Here is a 22,745-nt window from a genome sequence, read left to right as displayed (position 1 = left end):
AAAAATTGTTTGCTAGCTCTATTGATGATGATGATGGTGGTGGTGGTGGTGGTGGTGATGATGGTGATGGTCGTGATGATGGTGATGGTGGTGATGATGATGGTGGTGGTGATGGTGATGGTGGTGATGGTGGTGGTGATGGTGATGGTGGTGATGGTGGTGGTGATGGTGGTGGTGATGGTGGTGGTGATGATGATGGTGGTGATGATGGTGATGGTGTGATGATGATGATGGTGATGATGGTGATAGTGGTGATGATGATGATGGTGGTGTGGATGCTGAGAGATAACATTTCATGGAGGCTTGCTCCCTATTGGATTCTCTTTTTAAAACTGTTATATTTGAGTTATCTCATTTAACACAATCCTTTTGTGAAGATTCTCTTTAAAGTTTTAAGTGAAGAAATCAAATCCTAGACAGTAACTGGCCCGTAGATACTCAGTGAACCAGTGGAAAAGCACGTGCTCAGGAAGACAATGCAAGGAGGCTAGTAAAGGTGATGAGCAGTGACTGAACTGAGGCTCTGTTCTGAAGGTAGTGCCAGCAGGAATTGTTGATGGATTAGGTATAGGAGAAGCATCAAAAATTGAATTGAAGGATGACTCTGTAGCTTTGGGTTTGAGCAACTGGTGTAACTTTGCAGTTCACTGAGATAAAAAGTACATTTGGTTGTTAGAAAGAGGGTATTGTAAATTAGCAGTTCTTTCTTGGATATGTTTAACTCGAATGGCTATTGTGTGTCTGTAATTTGGCGGAGAGGTCTTTGAGAATTAGTAGTATAGAGATAGTTTCTGTTGAGGTCAGTTTCCTTCATTATTGTATATTCTGTCCCATGCCCTCTCTCATAAAACATGTGCCTATTTACTAGAATCAAAAAGGCAACAAATACCAAGTGTTGGTGAGGATGTAGAGAAAAGGAACCCTTGTGCACTGTTGTCGGAAATATAAATTGGCCCAGGCACTGTGGTGAAAACAGTATGTAGGTTTCTCAAAAAATTAAAATAGAACTACCATATGACCCAGTAATTCCACTACTGGATATTTATTTACCCAAATCAAGCAAAAAACACTAATTTGAAAACATGTATGCACCCCTCTGTTTATTGCATTATTTACAGTAGCCAAAACATGGAAGCAGACCAAGCGTCTTTCCATAGACAAATGGATAAAGATGATGGTGAGTGTATAATGAAATATTACTCAGCTAGGTGAAATAAGTCAGAGACAAATACCAAATGATTTCACTTATATGTGGAATCTAAAAAACCAAAACAGATGAACAAAGAAAAAAAAAGAAGAAACAGATGCATAAACACAAAGAACAAACTGATGGCTGCCAGAGGGGACAGGGCAGGGGAATAGGCAAAAAGGATGAAGGGGAGTGAGAGATACAGGCTTCGAGTTAAGGAATGGTTAAATCACAGAATGAACGTTATAGCATAAAGAATATGTCACTGGTATTGTAATAGCATTGTATGGTGGCAGATGGGATACAGCATAACGTATAGACCTAGGAATCACTATATTCTATACCTGAAACTAATGTAACATTGCGTGTCAACTGTACTTCAGTTTAAAAGAATTAGAGGAAATCAATAGAAGCAAAAATGCTGTTCCCACCGGTATTAAATACTGCTCCTCCCTCCCCAAAATAAGACCCAAAACAGTTTTTAAAGATTCAGTTATGAAAACCTTTGGGGGTAATCTGTTGTGTCCTAATCGGGGCAGAATGAGAGGGAGGATCAAAGGTCCTGCAAGGGATTAGAATAGTACTATAAAATAAAAAAGAAAAGATTAATCGATGATAGCCACATTGCGATCAAATATAAGGGCTATTAAAAAATAGACATTTCGGGAAGTGCCTGGGTGGCTTGGTGGGTTAAGTGTCCGAGGCTTGATCTCATCTCAGGTCTTGATCTCAGGGTTCGGGCCCCACACTGGGCTTCACACTGGGTGTGGGGCCTACTTAAAACAGAATAGATATTTTGGCAAACACACACAACACAGATGTGTGCGCGTTAATCCTGGTAACACAGACTGTGGTGGGAAGCAGTGTTGTGCTTGCTCTTACTATGCTTTTTGAAATGTATGCTAGTCCTAAGCATTAAAAATATTTTTAAGGAATTAGTAGTTTCTCTTTTCAAAGATATAGGTGTATTACACAGGTGTGTGTGATATATGATATCTTATATGATATTTATATGATAAATTTTTAAAATTTTATAACATTATATACCCCCCAAAATGAGTGCATATGAAACAGTGGTGAAATGTGAGTAAGAGCAATAGTCTCATTAATTGCATTGTGCCATTTTCAATTCCCTGGTTTTGATAAATGACTTTAGTTGTGTAAGATGTCATCACTGCGAGAAGCTGCATGTGGGTACATGTGAACTTTCTACAGTTTTTTGGCAACTTCAATATAAAAAAATTTTTAAAATATAAATACATACAATTGAATGTCTTACCTTAAATTCTGACCTTGTTTAGTCTTACCTAGTGTAAGCAGCCACACACCCATGAAAATGGGAAGCAGAAGTGGCTATCTTTGTAATATGCCAAACTTAATGGGATATTGATTATATTCTTCATTTATTAATGCTGCACACTTTTAATACTGTAGCAGTTTTATTCATGTTTTAGTGCTTAAACTTTTTATATGAGCAGAATGTGTGCATATTTAATGTACCCAAAAAGATGAAATGTGTGGTAATTTGTAAGACTAAAAGGCAGTTGTAAGACACTTTGGCAAATACAGCATATTGCAAACATTTTAGAGAGCCAAATAAGCTGAACATGTCAAAATAATAGGTATTTCTGTGATATTTATTGACAGCTTATAATAGCTGAACACTATTAAAAAAATGATTGTAGCATTATTTCAGTAAATTCTGAAGTGCTCATTATCTTAATGACATAAATTCTCTTTATTTCTCTTCTCTGAAAGTGAAAACTTCCATATTTTGTTATATGATTCGTCTGCCATTAATTTGTTTACATTTCTTTGTCTTTCCTAATACCAACAATGATGGAATAAAGATGTTAAATCTGTGATTACTTACTTTTTCGGTTTTTGTTTTTAAATATAAATGTTCAAAGATTTAAAGGTCCATCTTGCCATTGGCACCAACATGGATGGAGTATAATGCTAAGTGAAATAAGTCAGTTAGAGAAAGACAAATACCATATGATTTCACTCATATGTGGAATTTAAGAAACAAAATGAATGAACAAAGGAAAAAAAGAGACAAACCAAAAAACAGACTTTGAACTATAAAGAAGAAGCAAACTGATGGTTACTAGAGAGGCAGTGGGTGGGGGAATGGGTGAAATAGGAGAAGGGGATTAAGAGCACATATATTTTCAGGAGCACAGAGTAATGTATAGGATTGTTGAGTCACTCTGTTTACCCCAGGAACTAATATAACTGCATGTTAACAACACTGGAAATAAATGAATGTATAAATAAATAAATAAATAAATGAATAAATAAATTCCCAGTTGAGAAATGTCAGGGCTATAGTGTTCCTACTCAGCTTTTTTGATTTGTTTTTTGTTTTTTGCTTTTTTAGCATGGAAGGTTTATTGAGCCATAGTGAAGTGATAGTACAAAGCTCCTAAAGAAGGAGGGGACCTGAGGAGGTTGCCTTGTTCCTACCCAGTTTTAACAAAATATCATTGGTCTTAAAAATTGCTCTGAAATGGCATCAGAATTCCTAAATAACAGCAAAAAACCCCCCAAAGACAAACAAACAAACAAACAAACAAAAACAAAGCAAAAGAACCCCAAGTAAATGCTTATAAAATGACAACTTTCTGTTGTGAATTTATAAGTCGTTGTATTCAGAGAACAACTGTTCTTAAAAAATTGAATGGCTTGAGCCAAAGGCGGACACTTAACTGACTGAGCCACCCAGGTGCCGTGTGTCATGTTATTCTATAACTTCAGCTGGCATATGGTATGCCTGTTGGCCATTTGGATATCCTTTTTGTGAAATGTTTGTTGAAGTCTGTTGTCTATTTTTTTTATTGAGTTTTCATGGAAGAAAAACATAGGTGAATAACTAGCAGCTGTGAGGAGAGTAGAGGAAGGCAGGAGCAAAGCTGGAAGCAGAGATCAGTTAGAAGGTTACTGTGTCATCCGGGTTAGAAGGCTATATATGCTCTGTGAGAGCAGGGTTGTTCTTTCTTTCAGGGCTGTAAGTTCAGATCCTAGGCCACTGGCACATAGTAGGACTTCAGTATTTTTTTTTTTTTTTTTATCTATCTTTTTATTTTTATTTATTTTTTTTTTTTATTTTTTATAAACATATATTTTTTATATACATATATTTTTATCCCCAGGTCTGTGAATCACCAGGTTTACACACTTCACAGCACTCACCAAATCACATACCCTCCCCAATGTCCATAATCCCACCCCCTTCTCCCCAACCCCCTCCCCCCGGCAACCCTCAGTTTGTTTTGTGAGATTAAGAGTCACTTATGGTTTGTCTCCCTCCCAATCCCATCTTGTTTCATTTATTCTTCTACCCACTTAAGCCTCCATGTTGCATCACCACTTCCTCATATCAGGGAGATCATATGATAGTTGTCTTTCTCTGCTTGACTTATTTCGCTAAGCATGATACGCTCTAGTTCCATCCATGTTGTTGCAAATGGCAAGATTTCATTTCTTTTGATGGCTGCATAGTATTCCATTGTGTATATATACCACATCTTCTTGATCCATTCATCTGTTGATGGACATCTAGGTTCTTTCCATAGTTTGGCTATTGTGGACATTGCTGCTATAAACATTCGGGTGCATGTGTCCCTTTGGATCACTACATTTGTATCTTTAGGGTAAATACCCAATAGTGCAATTGCTGGGTCATAGGGCAGTTCTATTTTCAACATTTTGAGGAACCTCCATGCTGTTTTCCAGAGTGGCTGCACCAGCTTGCATTCCCACCAACAGTGTAGGAGGGTTCCCCTTTCTCCGCATCCTCGCCAGCATCTGTCATTTCCTGACTTGTTGATTTTAGCCATTCTTTAGGCTCCCTGCTTAGTGGGGAGCCCCCTTCTACCTCTCCCCCTGCCCCTCCCCATGCTTGTGGGTGCTCACGTGCTCTCTCTCAAAAAAACAAATACTTAAAAAAAAGAAAAAAAGAATAGCATTACACAGGTGGGGAATTTAAATTAAAATGACAATGAGATACAACTCCATATATATTAGAAGGGCTAAATTTTTTTTTTAGAGAGAGTGAGCATGAATGTAAGGTGCTTCTCAAACCATCTCCATGCTGAGCACCGAGCTGCCGTGGGACTTGATCTCATGATCCTGAGATCACAGCCTGAGCTGAAACCAAGAGTTAGACCCCCAAACCACTGTGGCACCGAGGTGCCCCAGGCTAAAATTTTAAAACAACAATACCAAAGAGGATATGAGCTGTGAAATTCTCATACAATGCTGATGGCAGTGTAAGTTGGCACATTTCACTTTGGAAAATTGGCAGTATCTACTTAGGCCAAACAAATGTCTACAAATGACCCCAAAAATTCTACTCCTGGGTATTTATATGAGAGAGATGACTAATTATGTCCATCAAAAGATATATACAAGAAAGTTCATAGTGGCTTTATTCCTAAAAAACTCGAAACAAACTAGAAACAACCCAAATCTCCAGCTACAGTAGAATGGATAAACTGTGACAAAGTCACACAATGGAATACAATACAGCAATAATAAAAGAAATATTGGGCGCCTGGGTGGCTCAGTGGGTTAAGCCGCTGCCTTCAGCTCAGGTCATGATCTCAGGGTCCTGGGATCGAGTCCCACATCTGGCTCTCTGCTCAGCAGGGAGCCTGCTTCCTCCTCTCTCTCTCTCTGCCTGCCTCTCTGCCTACTTGTGATCTCTCTCTGTCAAATAAATAAATAAAATCTTTAAAAAAAAAAAAAAAAAAAATTGAATGGCTTCTGAAGATAGATTAAGGTTCTGAAGTTGCTTTACTAGCTTGACTTTGTACCACTGATGAAACTGCAAAATGAGCCAGACTGTACTCAGTTTAGAGAAGTCATTTTTCAAATGCTTGGAGGATGCAGAATGGAAGTGACCCCTGGTGATACTCCACTTATTTGTGAAATGCTTATGGAATGTATGTGATTGCTAAATACTGTGTTTATGAATATTAAGGGGAATAAAATACTGCCCCTTTTCAAAAGGGCTTGCTGCCAAGCAAGGAATGGAACCAAAGGGACAGGATAGGGTGGGTGGGTAGAATTGGAGGTACATTGAGTCTGAGCTGAACTCACTTGTTTTTAAAAGCTTTTACAAGATGAGGTCAACATTGGTAGCCTGACCACATCTGGAGAGAGAAGTTTTGGTGAATTATGGGTTGAGGGAGAGGGGAGCAGTCATGGGTATCAAAAACTCTACGGCATTCATAGGGCTCTGTAGATACATAACAGTGGTCTGCAAGTTGGCTTTAAAATGATGGAATCAAAAAACTTAGAATGCTAGGATTAAACATGATATTATTATTATTATTTTAAAGATTTTATTTATTTATTTGAGTCAGAGAGAGAGCAAGTGAGCGTATGAATGGAGGGGAGGGCCAGAGGCAGAGGGAGAAGCAAACTCCCCATAGAGCAGAGAGCCTGATGGGGGGCTTGATCCCAGGACCCTGAGATCATGACCTGAGCCAAAGGCAGAGACTTAACTGAGTGAGTCCCCCAGGTTGTCCCTAAACGTGGTATTAAACATGAGTTTAACAACTGGAATTGTCAGGCACGTGCAAAGTTTTAAGTTAGCTCTTTATTCCAACCCTGTTTTTTTATTTAAAAAAATAGAACTCTTTAATTTGTCTTTATTCCCTATATTTCTGATATTCTCTTAAAAATATTTATTAGCAGAGAAGTATTCCAAAAAGCTAAAACAATCAAGCAGTGAAAAAGAGCATACATTTCTAAACTGGATCTTCAATCCCTGAAAAATGTAAATTGATTAGGCTTCATTCAGGAGGACAAGGCAGCAGGATATCTCTAGTAATAAGGCTAGAATTCCTTAGGCAGATTATAACTCTGGCTTATCTCATCTTTAGGAAGCTGAGTTTGCCACATTTTTTGCCATACTGACTGGGGTGGCACATATTTGTGAAGTCATGTTTCTCAGACTGAAGGTAACATTTACTGAGTGAATATCAAATTCCAGGCACTCCTCTCAGGGATTAACATGCATTACTCTCTAAGAGTTTATAAAAGCATCTCTGTCAAATAATTCATTGATTAATAAATATTCATACTTATTTTTCACTTGGGATATTTGTTTTAATTTCATTATTTCTTCTTTTCCAGCTCTTCTTTATGCAACTATTTTTGGAAATGTGACTACAATTTTCCAGCAAATGTATGCCAACACCAACCGATACCATGAGATGCTGAATAATGTGCGGGACTTTCTCAAACTCTATCAGGTCCCCAAAGGCCTCAGTGAACGAGTCATGGATTATATCGTCTCAACGTGGTCCATGTCCAAAGGCATTGACACAGAGAAGGTAAGGGTTATTATTATTGTTGTGGTCATTTATTTTCCATCTCAGTGGGATCTTCAGATGCCTGTAGCTTTCCCACTCAGGTATTGCTGGTATAATGGCTTTGTAAATGTTATACTGTTTTTCATAAGTGACTTAGCAATCAATCGTAGTATGTATTGAGTGCTTAGGAGATGCAAAGCACTCAACCGTTAATCATCAATTTAGAAATTGTGGTTTCTGAAAACTACTAATTACTCCCTTTCCCTAAAACACTTGTTACCAGAGTAATTTCCTACATTCCTCTAAAACTAGCTCTGCTGCCCTCTCTCCTGGCCAGTCTTATTCTTGATTTCTTCTTTGACTTTTTGCCCATTTTAAATTTAGAAAGAAATGTCCTTGCTTATAAAGGAAAAAAGTGAGCCCTCCATTTAAATCTCTCCCCTCTCTCACACATGTTTACAAAGGAACATACAATTCTGTATTTTCTTCTTTTCCTTACACAAATCTACAAAGTGGATACCACCTCCCCAGTCACTGGGCGTCTCTAAGTTCTAGCTTATCTTTTCATGAAATCTCTTCTAATTTTTCCCATCTATCTTATATTAGAAAAGAAGAACCCAAAATCCTCCTTAAAATAAACAAAACTGAATTAAAAAAATAAATTCTCACTTCCTCCACCCAGCTGATTCACATCAAATATCAGGGATGACAAGGAGGGCTTGCCCACCAGTTTTAGAGAATACCCATTTTGAGCTTTTTTTCTTTATAAGTATCAGGGGAGGCGGCTATTTTTAGGTACTGAATTTTGACATGATAATCCATGTCCCACAAATTCAGTCTGTTCAGTTTGTTCTTTAAATCACACGATATTGACTTGGAGATTTTCTTTAAGGTCTGCTCAGTAAGCACCATTCATTGTTAAAAGGAAAGAGCAAATGAGCAGAGTAGATGTTCTGTCAGAGGAATTTCCTTGAGGTAGTTTAAAGCCAGAACAGCTGTCGTTAGGAGCAGATGGTTGAGGGGATATTTAGGGATTGAACATGGAAGAGTTTGAGGGAGGGAAGCCTTCAGGGGAAGCGCAGGTGAGGGGGAGGGGGAGGGGTAATTATTCCAGGAATCATGAAAGAGAGTGAGATTTCTGTCTTTCAGCATCTTACAAGCTGCAGTATTCATTTTCTAGTTAAATGGCCATTAAAATGGAATGTATGACCATAGGCGGGAAAGGACAAACTACATTCTGTGGAATTTGATGTATCTATGCCTGAGCCAAACAATATATGGTTATGGGGAGGGTATCCAGAGAAGGAAGAGAATCTTCCTCAGGGACACAGGTGAGACTTGGGGTTTAAGACATCAAATGCGTGATGTTCTTTGAGGTGCACATTCAGTGAAGCTGAGATCAAGAGGCAATGGTTTACCTTGTTAATCAGCATCTCAGTTAGAAGCTTTTCCATTTAGAAAATGCAGTGGGGTCACATGATAGCTGGCAGAAAATATCAACCGAATGATGGAATAAGGGCCCTTTTTGTTTGAAAAGAGACTGACCCATAGCCTATGCCACAGATCTGTTATTTGTCCGATTTTTGAGTCCCTATTCTCTGTATTCCCAGATGGAAGGGAGCCAATTAGATTCCCACAAGTTTCCTCTCAAGGATCTCTCTGCTTCACGAGGTAGTGAGGGTCTTGTACTTTGGCATGCGTTGTGTCTGGAAGTGGGTACTCCAGGCAGTGGGGAACAGTTTATGGGTTCCTGGTATTTACCATGGGTATTTTTGTTTTTGTTTGTTTATTTGTTTTTTGGTTTGCTTATTTTTTGTGGTCACAGAAATGTGTTTTTGATTAGGGGAGTATACACAGAAAGTGGAGTAATAGGAAAAAAAAAGATTGGGAGGCTAATAATAAAGGTAAAATAAAATGTTAGTTCCAATGAAAACATTCTTAAAGAACTAAGTCAAAAAACTCCAGTGGGTTAGATTTTGGATAAGAAAAATAATCACAGATGTGCTTCCTCACTGAATGGAGAATCCAGAAAGAGTAGTTTTTGACTAAAGGGGGAAGCAGAGTTAAATAACTGACAAATCTGAAATATTTGTTATGCATGTATAAAACATATTTAAAGTTTAATTTAATGTGACAGCAAACTCTCCATGTCTATGTTGATTTCTCCCAGTCTGTTAAGAAAATCCCCACCCAGATGTGTAAGAAGTAGCTATAACAGAGCGGAGCCTGGGAGACAGTTGTAGGAAATTCTCATGAATTGTATAGTCAATGAGGGTGAATTTAAAAATGCATTCTTAGAGAAATAGACTCTGAACTTTAGAGAACAAACTGATGGTTACCAGAGCAGGGTTGGGAGGGGAATGGGTAAAACAGGCATGGGGATTAAGGAGTGCACTTGTCCTGATGAGCACTGGGTGACATATGGAAGTGTTGAGTCACAACCTTGTACACCTGAAATTGATAGATAGATTTGGCTAAAAAAGTAAAATCTTTAACACCAAAACCCATGCAAATTAAAATAGAGTATATGCAGCAAATATCACAAGTGAAGGATTAATTGCCTTAATATGTAAAATGATTTTGCAAATGAATAAGAATTAGAACACCTGAGGAGAAAAATGAGCTAAGTACGTAGTTAATTCATATAAATACATAAAAACATAAATTAATAATAAACATAAAATATTATTTTAACTTATAATAAATAAATATTGAAATAGCAAGAAACCATTTGTAATATGTCAAATGGGCCAAGATAATGCCCACTCTTAGCAAAAGCTGTAGTGACTGACACTATCATGTAATTCCGTTTTTTTGTGTGATTTGGTGTGGCATTTCTTGAAAGCAGTTTGACCAAGATAATATCTTAAACTGGGGGATATTCTAGAGCTCAGTCCCTGTGCCTCTTCCCTTTTCTATTCATATTCTCTCCTTCGGTGATGTCATACAATCTTATGACTTTAAAAATGTATGCTAACCCTGCCCAAATATACACACTCACCTTGGACCTCTTCTTGAACTGCGGACTCCCTTATCCAACTGCCTACTCACATTCCGTGAAGCTGTCCAGGTCTGAACTCCTGTCCTGCCGTAAACCTGCTCCATGGACGTTCTTCCCTAATGCAGTTAATGGAAACTCCACCCTCAGTTGCGTAGACAGACCTCCCCACATTAAAACCTCCACCCAAACCTGCTGGCTCCACCTGTGGTTCTCACCACTCTATCACCATCTCCTTGTCCAAGTCAGCATCATGTTCAACCTGGGTTATTATAGAGCCAAATAACTGGTCTGTCCCTTTATAGTATATTCTCAGCACAGCAGCTTTTGACCTTATATGGCTTTCATAATAAAGCTTTCTATCTGTCATCTATCTATCTGTCATCTATCACATATTCATCTGTACTGCAGGCTTTTTAGAGAATAAGAATAAAATTGATGAGCTTGCTAAAATACAAGGGTGGAAAAAGGAAATGAAAGATTGATGATAGTAATCAAATAAATACTGTAATTCACAATTTTAGCAATATGAATGCATTCGAGGATGTAGCTTTAGTAAACAGCATCTGAGTTTTAACAGCTATCCTGTTTTTGATGTCAGAGACCTCTATTCAACTTCCTCAGTAAGCCAAGTACTTTATCTTACTATATGTTTCTTTTTCTTTCCTTTTTTTTTTTTAAACATTTTATTTATTTATTTGACAAACAGAGATCACAAGTAGACAGAGAGGAAGGCAGAGAGAGAGGGAGAAGCAGGCTCCCCGCTGAGCAGAGAGCCCAATTTGGGGCTTGATCTCAGGACCCCAAGATCACAACCTGAGCTGAAAGCAGAGGCTTAACCCACTGAACCACCCAGGCGCCTCTTACTATATGTTTCTTATCTCATGTTTTGTTGATGGTCTCTTTCAGGTATTTTATTACTGTTGGTTGTTATTATGAGTATATACTGAAAAAGATTGAAATGTACGAAGTCAAATGTCTTTGTTCTAATGCTTCTCTTGTTAGTTCTGAAACAGTGAGATTTTTTTAGTTGCTAGTACAATAGAACTTAATGATGCACTGCAACTAATTAGAGAAGAACCTTTGCCCCAGTTACTGACATTTCCTTCTATCATTTCCACATATTTAGTTTTATAGATTTTTTTGAATTCTGCTTTACCCCACAGGCAAATTAATCACCGTGATTTAACTCAGTCTTACCTTGCGTTATGTGAATAATTCTTCCTCTAATACAAATTGTGGCATTAAAGTCAGGACTGACATCAAGATTGTAGCATTTCTATCAGGAAAGTTTGCCTTAGGCAAATTTTCTATATGAAACAGTACTGAGATTAATTTTACTTAGTTGAAAGTATTTTATTGACTACTAATTGCTATAGTTGCTTTAGATTCTTTTCAAATTTAATAAACAAAATCCATTCTCTAGGCTTTGCTACTCGTAACATCCTGTGCATTTAAAAGACTGAGAAATGGGTGGAATGAGTGAGGATTTAAAAAAGAAAAAGGAGATTATGGGGAAAAAATAGAAAGGATGATGAAGCTTAAACCTTGTCGTTTTTTATTTTTCACGGTCTCACTTTTCCTCCTAACATGTAATTTGAAAAAGATCAGTAGAAAAAAGCTCTTTGGTCTTCATTTCTTCATGTGCTTTATAATAAGCATAAGGTATCAGTAGGAAGATGTCATTATATGAAAAGTTTTGGCAGAAATATGCAAAACATTCAGGCAGAAATAGGCCTTTAGAATTTCAACAAATTGAGATTTGAATATTTTAAAATCTTAGATTATTTTTTTAACCAAATCTATGAAAGAAGTACTCTACTCCTTCCAGATATGGTGGGCAATATATTTTGTTTTTCCTACAAGTTAAAGTAACTTCCTTTTAGTCAGTTTACTTTTATCTTTTTTTTTTTAATTGAGAGAAGCATGTCTCAATATTTGTCTTTGTATTCCTAAATGTGAAAAACAGGAATGACATTTTCACACCTGTCTCATTTTCTTGTTTCAATATTTAAATACATCAAGAGGTTCCTATGGCAATGTACAATAGAGCCTAAGAGTGAAGGCACCAGCCTTCCAAGAAAAAAATCTGTAGACAAATGTGCTATGTTAAATAGATCATGTGAATCCATACATTTGAGTGTAGTAAAATAAAATTGAGTTGGTCTTAACATGAATTAAAAGTACTCTTGTCTTTGGATCAAAAGAAATAAGAATCCTTCCAGTCCATGTTAATCAGATCATACATAAAATACTGTGTTATAATTCTAAGTGATATTTTTAAAGAAATACTATCAAATGATAGCACACTTACCAGAAAATAACCATTATGGCATGAAGTTCTGGGAATCTTGTTATATGGTGGATAATTAAAGGCAATGTGAATATTTAGTTTAGCTAATTGAAGACCTGGGAAGAGTTATGATAGGTGATTTAAAGTATCTTAAAATGCAGTCATCTAAATGATTCAGGAGAAAATTAACACCCTGCTGGTAAAGGATACAGGCTGAATGTTGTACAAAATGGACTTGCATGTCTTGATACTAATTTGGTAATATTAAAGAGATTATATGATAATTGTGTCTGAATGATTTGGCATACTATTACATATTATATATTATTTCAAATTCAGATACACATTCAAGATATCCTATATAAAAATTATAGAACAATTGCTGAAAAAGAAAAAAATTGGGGGCATCATGTTGTCTGATTTCAAGCTTTACTACAAAGCTGTGATCACCAAGACAGCATGATACTGGCACAAAAACAGACACATAGACCAGTGGAGCAGAGTAGAGAGCTCAGATATGGACCCTCAACTCTATGGTCAAATAACCTCCAACATAGCAGTAAAAAATATACTGGAAAAGACAGTCTCTTCAATGAATGGTGCTGGGAAAATTGGACAGCTACATATAGAGGAATGAAACTCAACCATTCTCTTACACCATACACAAAGGTAAACACAAAATGGATAAAAACATCTCAACATGAGGCAAGAATCTATCAAAATCCTAGAGGAGAACATAGGCAGTAAACTCTTCGACATTGGCCACAACAACTTCTTTCAAGATATGTCTCCAAAGGCAAAGGAAACAAACAAAAATGACCTTTGGGACTTCACCAGATTAAAAGCTTCTGCACAGCAAAGGAAACAGTCAACAAAACAAAGAGGCACCCACGGAATGGAAGAAGATATTCACAAATGACACTATAGACAAAGGGCTAATATCCAAGAACTATAAAGAACTCCTCAAACTCAACACTCAAAAAGCAGATAATCACGTCAAAAAATGGGCAGAAGACATGAACAGACACTTCTCCAAAGAAGACATACAAATGGCTAACAGACTAAAAATGTTCATCATCATTAGCCATCAGGGAGATTCAAATCAAAACCACATTGAGATACCAACTTACACCAGTTAGAATGGCCAAAATCAACAAGACCGTAAACAAGTGTTGGAGAAGATGTGAAGAAAGGGGAACCCTCTTATACTGTTGGTGAGAATGCAAGTTGGTGCAGCCACTTTGGAAAACACTGTGGAGATTCCTTAAGAAATTAAAAATAGAGCTACCCAGGGGCACCTGGGTGGTTTAGTGGGTTAAAGCCTCTGCCTTCAGCTCAGGTTATGATCCTGGGATCCTGTGATTGAGCTCCACATCGGGCTCTCTGCTGGGCAGGGAGCCTGCTTCCTCCTCTCTCTCTGCCTGCCTCTCTGCCTACTTGTGATCTTTGTCAAATAAATAAATAAAATCTTAAAAAAAAAAAAAAAAAAGTAGAGCTACCCTATGACCCTGCAATTGCACTACTGGGTATTTGCCCCAAAGGTACGGATGCGGTGAAAAGAAGGGCCATATATATCCTGAAGTTCATAGCAGCAACGGCCACAGTTGCCAAATTGTGGAAAGAACCAAGATGCCCTTCAACGGATGAATGGGTAAAGAGGATACGGTCCATATAAACAATGGAGTATTATGCCTCCATCAGAAAGGATGAATACCCAACTTTTATATCAACATGGATGGGACTGGAGGAGATTGTGCCGAATGAAATAAGTCAAGCAAAGAGAGTCCATTATCATATGGTTTCACTTACTTGTGGAGCATAAGGAATAGCAGGGAGGACAAGATGGAGAGGAGAAGTGAGTTGGGGGAAATTGGAGGGAGACAAACCATGAGAGACTGTGGACTCTGAGAGACAAACTGAAGGTTTTTTAGGGGTGGGGAGTGTGGTGAGCCCGGTGGCGGGTATTGTGGAGGGCACGTATTGCATGGAGCACTGGCTGTGGTGCATAGACAATGAATGTTGAAACACTAAAAAAATTATAGAATAAGATTCTGTAATAAGTCATTGATTATCTTCTCAACAGTTTTTTATTAGTACATTTATGTACTGTAGTTTTACAAATGAAACTAATTTTTTAAAAATTTGGAGCAACACAGAATCTCTGTTGCAGCTAAGCTGGGCCACGCCCCGGAGACAAATGGCATATTTTTTCTATGGTTGTTGAGTAACCTGTTTGTTGAGCAAAAGAGACTGTTTAGTCTATTCTTGTGAGGGACTACCCTTTAGCCTGTTTGTCAAAGCTTCATGCCCTGACTTCCTGAGAACTCTGACCTTTCTCCCTGACTAGAAACGTGGTAGGGGAACTTTACTGTTGTCATGGACACATGGCGGTTCATTTGTTACCCATGGACATGGTTGGAAGCAGAGTCATTATGGACATTCCTCTGTTCTAGCCGATTTACAAGCTTCCTCTGAAAATCTAGATTTTATCTGAAACTTCAATTTTATTTTTTCTTCCATGTATCAGAAAGTAACCCTCGAGGGTTTATGAGAAACATTACAAGTAAAGGAACACTTTACTATAATCTCTGATGATGTTTCAGAACATTCAAGTGTATTTATAGTTTATCGTGACTTTTGGCATAGTTTAGGAGTGCTCCTGTGCAAGACTGGTATTATTGTTAGCTGATATAACTATCAGTAAACTTTCTGTGTGTCAGGTAGTAGACAGTATTATTTTGTTCTAGGAATGACTGGGAGGCACTGTATGACTAAAATAAACTCTGAGTGACCCAAACCTCTCTCCAGGAATGTTAAGTGTATTCTTTTATTTAATTTTTAACTTTTTTTTTTTTTTTTTTAGAGAGGGAGAAAGAACATCTTAAGCAGGCTCCTTGCCCAGTGCAGAGCTGGACATGGGGCTCTATCTCTATAACCCTAAGATCATGACCTGATCCCAAATTGAGAGTCAGACCCTTAACCAACTGAGTCCCCCAGGCGCTCCATAAGTGTGTTCTTTTTATGTACCATGTTGAAATTACTTCAGTGCAGTAGCGTGGGCTGGCTTGTATTTCATTTTCTTACCAAACTTCCCCTAGTCTCTGAGGAAGGGACTAAAGAATCATTCGCTATCTATATCTAGAATGAGAGGAAAAACTTGCTTACTTAGGGCAATGGATGGCTTGTGCAGTAGCATGGCTTTATATAGGTGGGGAGGACTGGGTTTCATTCTTCTGTGTCCACATCTGTATTGGAGATACAAACACCCACTTCACTTATCAGATAGAAAGATGAAAAGTATCCAAAGAGAAACAATAGTAAGTGCTAACAAATAATTTAGTCTGTGGTTATGGTTTATTTCTTCCTTTACCAGTTATAAATTATGAGGACTTGGTCATGCCTGGCACCATTTTTAATCTTCGTCTTTAATCTTAGTATTCAGGGCATACTGCCGTCTTTAAATATAGATGAAAATAGAACCTCAATTGTAGAGTAATTTGGATGAATAAAATATTTCTATATACATACACACTGCACACAAATGCACAGACATATTTTAGACTTAGGGGAAAAATTAACTCATGAATGAATCCACACGCTGCAGACAGTATTAGAGTTTGAGTAGGTGTGTGTATCCAACCCGTTATTTTGTTCTGAGCTGCCTTGATTGATCTGTTTTCAGACTCTCACTAGAGTAAATCTTCAGAAACATCTATTGAAAAACCCATTTTTGAATGAGATCCTAGCGTTTCCTACAACTTTTGCAGTTTACTAGACAAACGTAGAATTATGCAGATGGTTGGATTTTAGAAATGGAACTTGAAAAAAAAAATGTCTCCATTCCTGTGATTTCTGTTGTTATTATTTGACTGTGTTTGTTAGATTAGATTTTTTTTCTTCCGGGGCTCTGTGCCTTTCTATCTCTTAGTCACTTTCCCATCTCTTTTCTGGTTCTTACGATAATACCTAAAAGATGCTTGTATGTTGGCTCACACTGATTGTTTTGTTAATTTTGGATTCGTTTGTAGTTTATGAAGTACCGAAAAGCCACTTTTAGCTCCTTTGCTAGTAGTGCCAAATAACCATGGGCATCTCTGTCTGGGACAGCAGAAGGCAGCAAGAGGGTGGAGAAAATAAATACATTAAAGGAAAAAGAAAAATTGTTATGTAAGAAAGAGATTCCTCTTGTCGCTCACTGACAATTGCCTGAAATGCTACTTCATGCCCTCCTCCTGGGCATGGTCCTGGAGTCAAGGAGCGAGCACATGGCTATGCAATCTGGTGGCTTTCTTTCAGGTTTTTGTTTTTTTTTTTTAAAGATTTTATTTATTTATTTGACAGAGAGAAATTACAAGTACACTGAGAGGCAGGCAGAGAGAGAGAGAGAGCTTTTTACGAGTCTTGACCTGTCTCGAGAGTGAGACCTTCAGGCATTCTCTTCTTTCGTCACATTAGCATTCTTCCAGATTTCTTTATATCCGGAATTTTCTGGAGAAAGCCGTCATTTCCCTCATTTCGCCTGGGGCATTTCTGAGGTACAGAAGGCATCCATTAAAGAACGATCTATATTAAGGCAGAATTTATAAATAGGCAAATAACCGTCCTTTAAAATTGGCATCCACATCAAACAGAACCATAGTTTTGTAGGATATTGTAGTAATTGCTAGGGGGTGGAAAGTAAGGATGAACGCAGTCCATGCTCTTGTGATGTTCAGTGTCTAAGGGGGAGGAAAGACTTAAATAACCACAGAGATAAACATAGGATTCCAGATCATGAGGATCCTTGAAATACAATATAGGGAGCTATGTAGAATTTTTATAGGAGGAGAGGGGAGGAATCCAGTTTGGAAGGATGCGGGTCCAAGAAGGTGATAGAGAAAGCAGTAGAATTTGGACATAAAAGCTTGTTAGAAACTGAAATTCTTCACGTGTTTTTATTAAAAAACACAAATGACCTATGTGATAGTCATCATTACTGATCTGAAGATGGAAAAGAATAGAGAGGAGAGAGAACAAAGATCCAGTTAGCCCATGAAGTCCTAGTAAGTTATTAGTTAACCAACATTAACTGATCATGGCTTATACATTCCATGTGTCAGGGAATAACTTCAGCTGATCATTCACAGTGGTTAGAAATCGTACTCTAAAGCCAATACCAGCATAAGATGGTATGGTAGTACCAACCTCATTGGTACCCTAATCCTGTTTAAATTAAACAACACGTATCTGTTTTGAACTGGGTCTGCTGCCTTTGTGGGCAAGTGTCAGAGCACAATACATTCATGATCCCAGTATAGCTTTATGTATTCTGTTATCACTTCTACCCAGGATGAATAAATGTTAGAAGAATATTTTGTAACTATCTTGTCCATAAAATGTTTATTTTACATAAACATTCTGTACATATGTATATATAAGTATTATGTAAATATAAAATGCTTATAATACATAACTTTATGTAAAATTAGAAATAAGAGCTTGAAAAGAAGAAAATGTAATAAATCATCCATAATCCCACTACTCACAGAAATATGGCTTGCCACATTGATTCTGTGTGATTTTGTGAACATATATTTACATTACATATATATACTACATAAACATTTGTATTCTATTTAAAGGACATAGTATATATTTTTAATCTCCTATTATTGGATATTTGAGATGTCAAACATTTGTATTAAGGTAAACACTAAGAATGGGGTTTGACAGATCAAAGAGTATGTGAATTTTATTATTTATATTACTTTTATAGTTTATTTCTTCTGAAAGATCAAGTGAGTTATAACTAACACAGGTTTATGTGGGTCCTTTTTCAGAATAACATTGTTAATACTGGGCATTAATCTTCTAATTTCTGTGAGTTTAATAGACCGACAATTTTAGTGTGTTTAATTTCTACTCTTTCCAACATGTAAGTACTATAATTATTTCCATTTACTACATTTATTAATATAGAAATAGTCCATAAGAGATGAAATGACTTATTTTAGGTTACATATGATGAAATTAGGTTTGGGTTAGGTCTGTGTCACAGAGGTAATGCTCTCAGGCCTTCTGATTCCCTGTTGCATATTATTATCAGCTAATATGTTGTTATTAGTAGACAGGTATCTCCTTATCACGCCTGAATTTTTCCTGTTTTTTTTGTTTTGTTTTGTTTTTTGCCACGTGTTTATTTCCCTGCTCTTCCTACTCGTCATTTTCCTGTACTGCCCAAATGAATCCCATTAGCATTTCATTGGAATTGTGTTGTAATGTCAGAGTTAAACTATACAGCAGAGGCCATCTGAAAACTTGTGCAGGTCGATCAGGATGAGGATGAGTGGGCTCAGGAGAATTAATTACAGAGCTTGGACATCGCTCTTACGGTGGCAAGCTGGAGGTTCCACTCTTAGAAGCCAGTGTGAAGATCGAAGGGTTCCACAGTTTGGGTACAAACTGCAGGTCAGGTAGCATGGGGGTAGGGGGAGTGGGTACGATGGACAAATGTCAGACCTACTGTCACACTCCAGCTGGATGATCAGTCACTTAAACTCACTCAGATTCAGGATCTATCTTCTTTCGTGATACTTCCATTTCTGAGATTCAAATTTAAACATATCTGGGAAGCGTTTGTGAGAAATATTAGTAGTCTCCTTTTTACACCCAGGAAAAACCAGAGGGGGATCTAAATTAAATAGTATAATATTGTAACACTGTATCAAACTTTATCTTGGGACAGTGAATGAGAAAGTCACGGGAAGCAGCCTTCTTAGGGGAAACCAGTCTCTGTTAGCAGAGAAATGAAGCATTCCAGCCACCAAGTCACACCCGGTGCTTTCTGTTAAGATTCCTCTTGCCTAGGGCACAATTTAAAATACCAGTACATCCAAAGAGACTTTCCCCTTTAATCTGACAGTTAGTATTGGTTTTGAAGTATATCGTAAAGCACTAAAATCAGTGGTCACATAATTTTACATGTGTTTAATGATTCATACACGTCAATAAATCACAGAGCACAACAGGATTAGAAGCAATTCATTTATTCAACCATTCTCAAGACAGTTGAAAATCATCCTTCCATAAGGTAAGAAAACAAACAAAGCTCAAACCCTAAATCCTCTTTATTGTTAATGGTTACACTTCATTATCATTTTAATTTTCTCTTAGAAGGACTTTGAGTTAATACTGGCTTATTAGCTTTGTAATACAATTTTGTATGGTTAGAGGAAAAATGGAAATTTTTTTTCTAAAAGAAGTTAAAATTCTCTGGGCTGAGAGCTGAAGCCTGCCAAGAAGTTTCATCGAGAATTCTAAGTATTGGGGCGCCTGGGTTGGCTCAGTTGGTTAAGCATCTGCCTTCACCTCAGGTCATGATCCCGGTGTTCTGGGTTTGAGTTCTGCATGGGGCTCCTTGCTCAACAGGGAGCCTGCTTCTCTCTCTGCCTGTCGCTCTTCCTGCTTATGCTCTCTTTTTGACAAATAAATAAAAAAATCTTTAAAAAAATTCATAAGTTTTTAGGTAAATATTGATAATATAGGTTGTTTAACATAAAGATCTGTTTCCTATTCCAATCTTCTTTTTTTAAGATTTACTTCTTTTTTTTTTTTAAGATTTATTTCTTGAGAGAGAGAGAGCAAGCAAGTGGGGGATGGGGGTGGAGGGAGAGAGAATCTTAGACACTCCACTGAGTGCGGAGCCCAACATGAGGCTCAGTTTCTTAACCCTGAGTTCAAGACCTGAGCCGAAACCAAGAGCCAGAGGCTTAACGGACTGTAACACCCAGGTGCTCCATTTTCCGTCCCAGTCTTGAATAATAAATGTTGACTGAGCCTCTGTTTAGATTTGTTTAAGCCTCTGCAGTGCAATAGAGAGTGAGGCAGTTCTGCAATCTTGGACTTGCATTCTAGCAGGACTGATCAAATCGATATCTGCTTTCTTTGACCTAACCATACCATTTATTGGTTACACCAAGAGGTACTTGGCCTCTGGGCCTGAACACCTGGAAGAATGCAAACCAAGAAGCAGAAGTAATGGTATACACATTTAGTTCATGTAATGGCAGAGAAAACGTTTGATTCTGGTTCCTAGAGTTCTCCTTCCAAAGTCAATGTTCTTTGCCCTACATCACTCACTTATTCCATACCTACTGTGTTCCACATGCTAAGCCACACTCTGGAGATGAAGCTGTGAGCAAGATAGGGAGGGTCTTTGACTGATAAAACTTAGAGTTTAATGGGGGAGACAGAGAAAAATAATTATGTGAACAATTAATATTTTCCAATTCCCTAATAAAGATTTAAATGAAGTGTTGGCATTAAGGTAAAAAACGTATACACACACACACACACACACACACACACACATATGCACATTTATATGCTTTTATAAATATATACATATATATCTATAACTTTGATTTTCTTCATTAACATAGAAAAGGATGGTTCTCTCCTGCATTGAGAATGGTGGAGTAAATGCACTATTCCTAGATATGCTGTAATCTGTGATGCATTGAGTCTCTGAGTTTTTATAAACACATTACAATTATGTGATCTTTGATTGTTACATTGTAATAATAATAGCCAGATAATAACATGATTGTGACAATTCTTGCTTCTGTTTTTATTAATTGGTAAGAGGTATATAATTTTACTCAACTGAATTGGTGTAATTGCAATCAGGAACAATGAAACTTTGAATTTTAATGAGCTTGTGCTACCTAACTTGGTATTAATATTAGGGTTTTCCAATACTGAAAAAAGTTCTTGTACTCTTACTGGTATTGGGGTTGGGAAAAGCTGCTTTCATTTGTACAGGCATTTAGTATACAAAATTTCAGAAATATATACAACTTTGTTTTCTTAAATTCCCTTTAAGAACCTAAGTTTCCTTAAGAACTTAATATCTTAGGGACGCCTGGTTGGCTCAGTGGTTTAAAGCCTCTGCCTTCAGCTCAGGTCATGATCCCAGGGATCCTGGGATTGAGCCCGCATTAGGCTCTCTGCTCGGTGGGAAGCCTGCTTCCTCCTCTCTCTCTCTGCTTACCTCTCTGCCTACTTGTGATCTTTGCCTGTCAAAAAATAAATAAAGTTAAAAAAAATAACTTATTATTTTAGGAGTACCTGAGTGGTTCTGTTGGGTAAGTGTCTGACTATTGATTTTGGCTCAGGTGATGATCTCAGGGTTGTAAAGATCTAGCCCCACTCTGGGCTCTGTGCTCAGCAGGAAGTGAGGCTCTTTACCACACACCCATCCCTGCCCTCCCTCATGCTCTCTCTTTTTCTTGAGTAAATAGATAAATCTTTAAAAAAAGATCTTAATATTTAAATGAACAGATTTCAGAAGGCCATCAAACTTACATACAACAAAAATGCCTGGTCTAAATTTGGTGGACGCTAGAGCTAATATTAAATTTATTTAATATTAAATTTATCTTTAATTGGTTTTAAGAAAGCTCTTCAACTGAAATCTTTCTATACTGCAGAAAGAAATATACAGAAAGAAAATTTCATTTTTTAAGCTTTTTCAGGGCTTGTTATAAAAGTTCCAAAAATAAGAAAAGGAAAACACAAAATAAATGAAAACCCCCAACAGTCTAATTTTCTTTCTTCACATTTCATTTTCAGAGTATTTCATAGGATATTCAAAAAGAGTTGAGAGAGAAACCCATATATTTGTGTTATGACTTTTCCTTTCTAATTAATGAAACATGTGACGTGAGATTATCACTTAATATACTTCCTGTCTCTATTGGGAATTGTGCGTTAAGAATGTTAGTGGCACGGCATGAGTTGGTTCACAGAAGTAAATTTTCCAGTCGACTGAGACTTGTTCTTTCCTGCAGTTACTTAAGGATCTTGAAAAGAGCCTTTCAAATGATAGCATTTTCCTTAATGTTATATAAAAATATAAATTAGGACAATATTTTGGTCACAAAGGGATACTGTACCTCC

General features: G+C 37.2%; 1 protein-coding gene across 1 annotated transcript in view; it reads left to right on the top strand.

Annotated features, from left to right (window-relative positions):
* The window catches only part of KCNH5 (potassium voltage-gated channel subfamily H member 5), a 314,735-nt gene that overhangs the window by 202,354 nt on the left and 89,636 nt on the right, over positions 1–22,745 (top strand). The window contains exon 8 of the mRNA XM_059182266.1: positions 7,337–7,536. Within this exon, the coding sequence (XP_059038249.1) occupies positions 7,337–7,536 (200 nt within the window). The remainder of the gene's footprint in view (positions 1–7,336; positions 7,537–22,745) is intronic.

The sequence above is a fragment of the Mustela lutreola genome, chromosome 7 (assembly GCF_030435805.1).
Source record: "Mustela lutreola isolate mMusLut2 chromosome 7, mMusLut2.pri, whole genome shotgun sequence".
NCBI classification, from domain to species: Eukaryota; Metazoa; Chordata; class Mammalia; order Carnivora; family Mustelidae; genus Mustela; species Mustela lutreola.
Note: the sequence above shows the minus strand (reverse complement) of the source record. Positions and strands in the feature narration are given on the sequence as shown.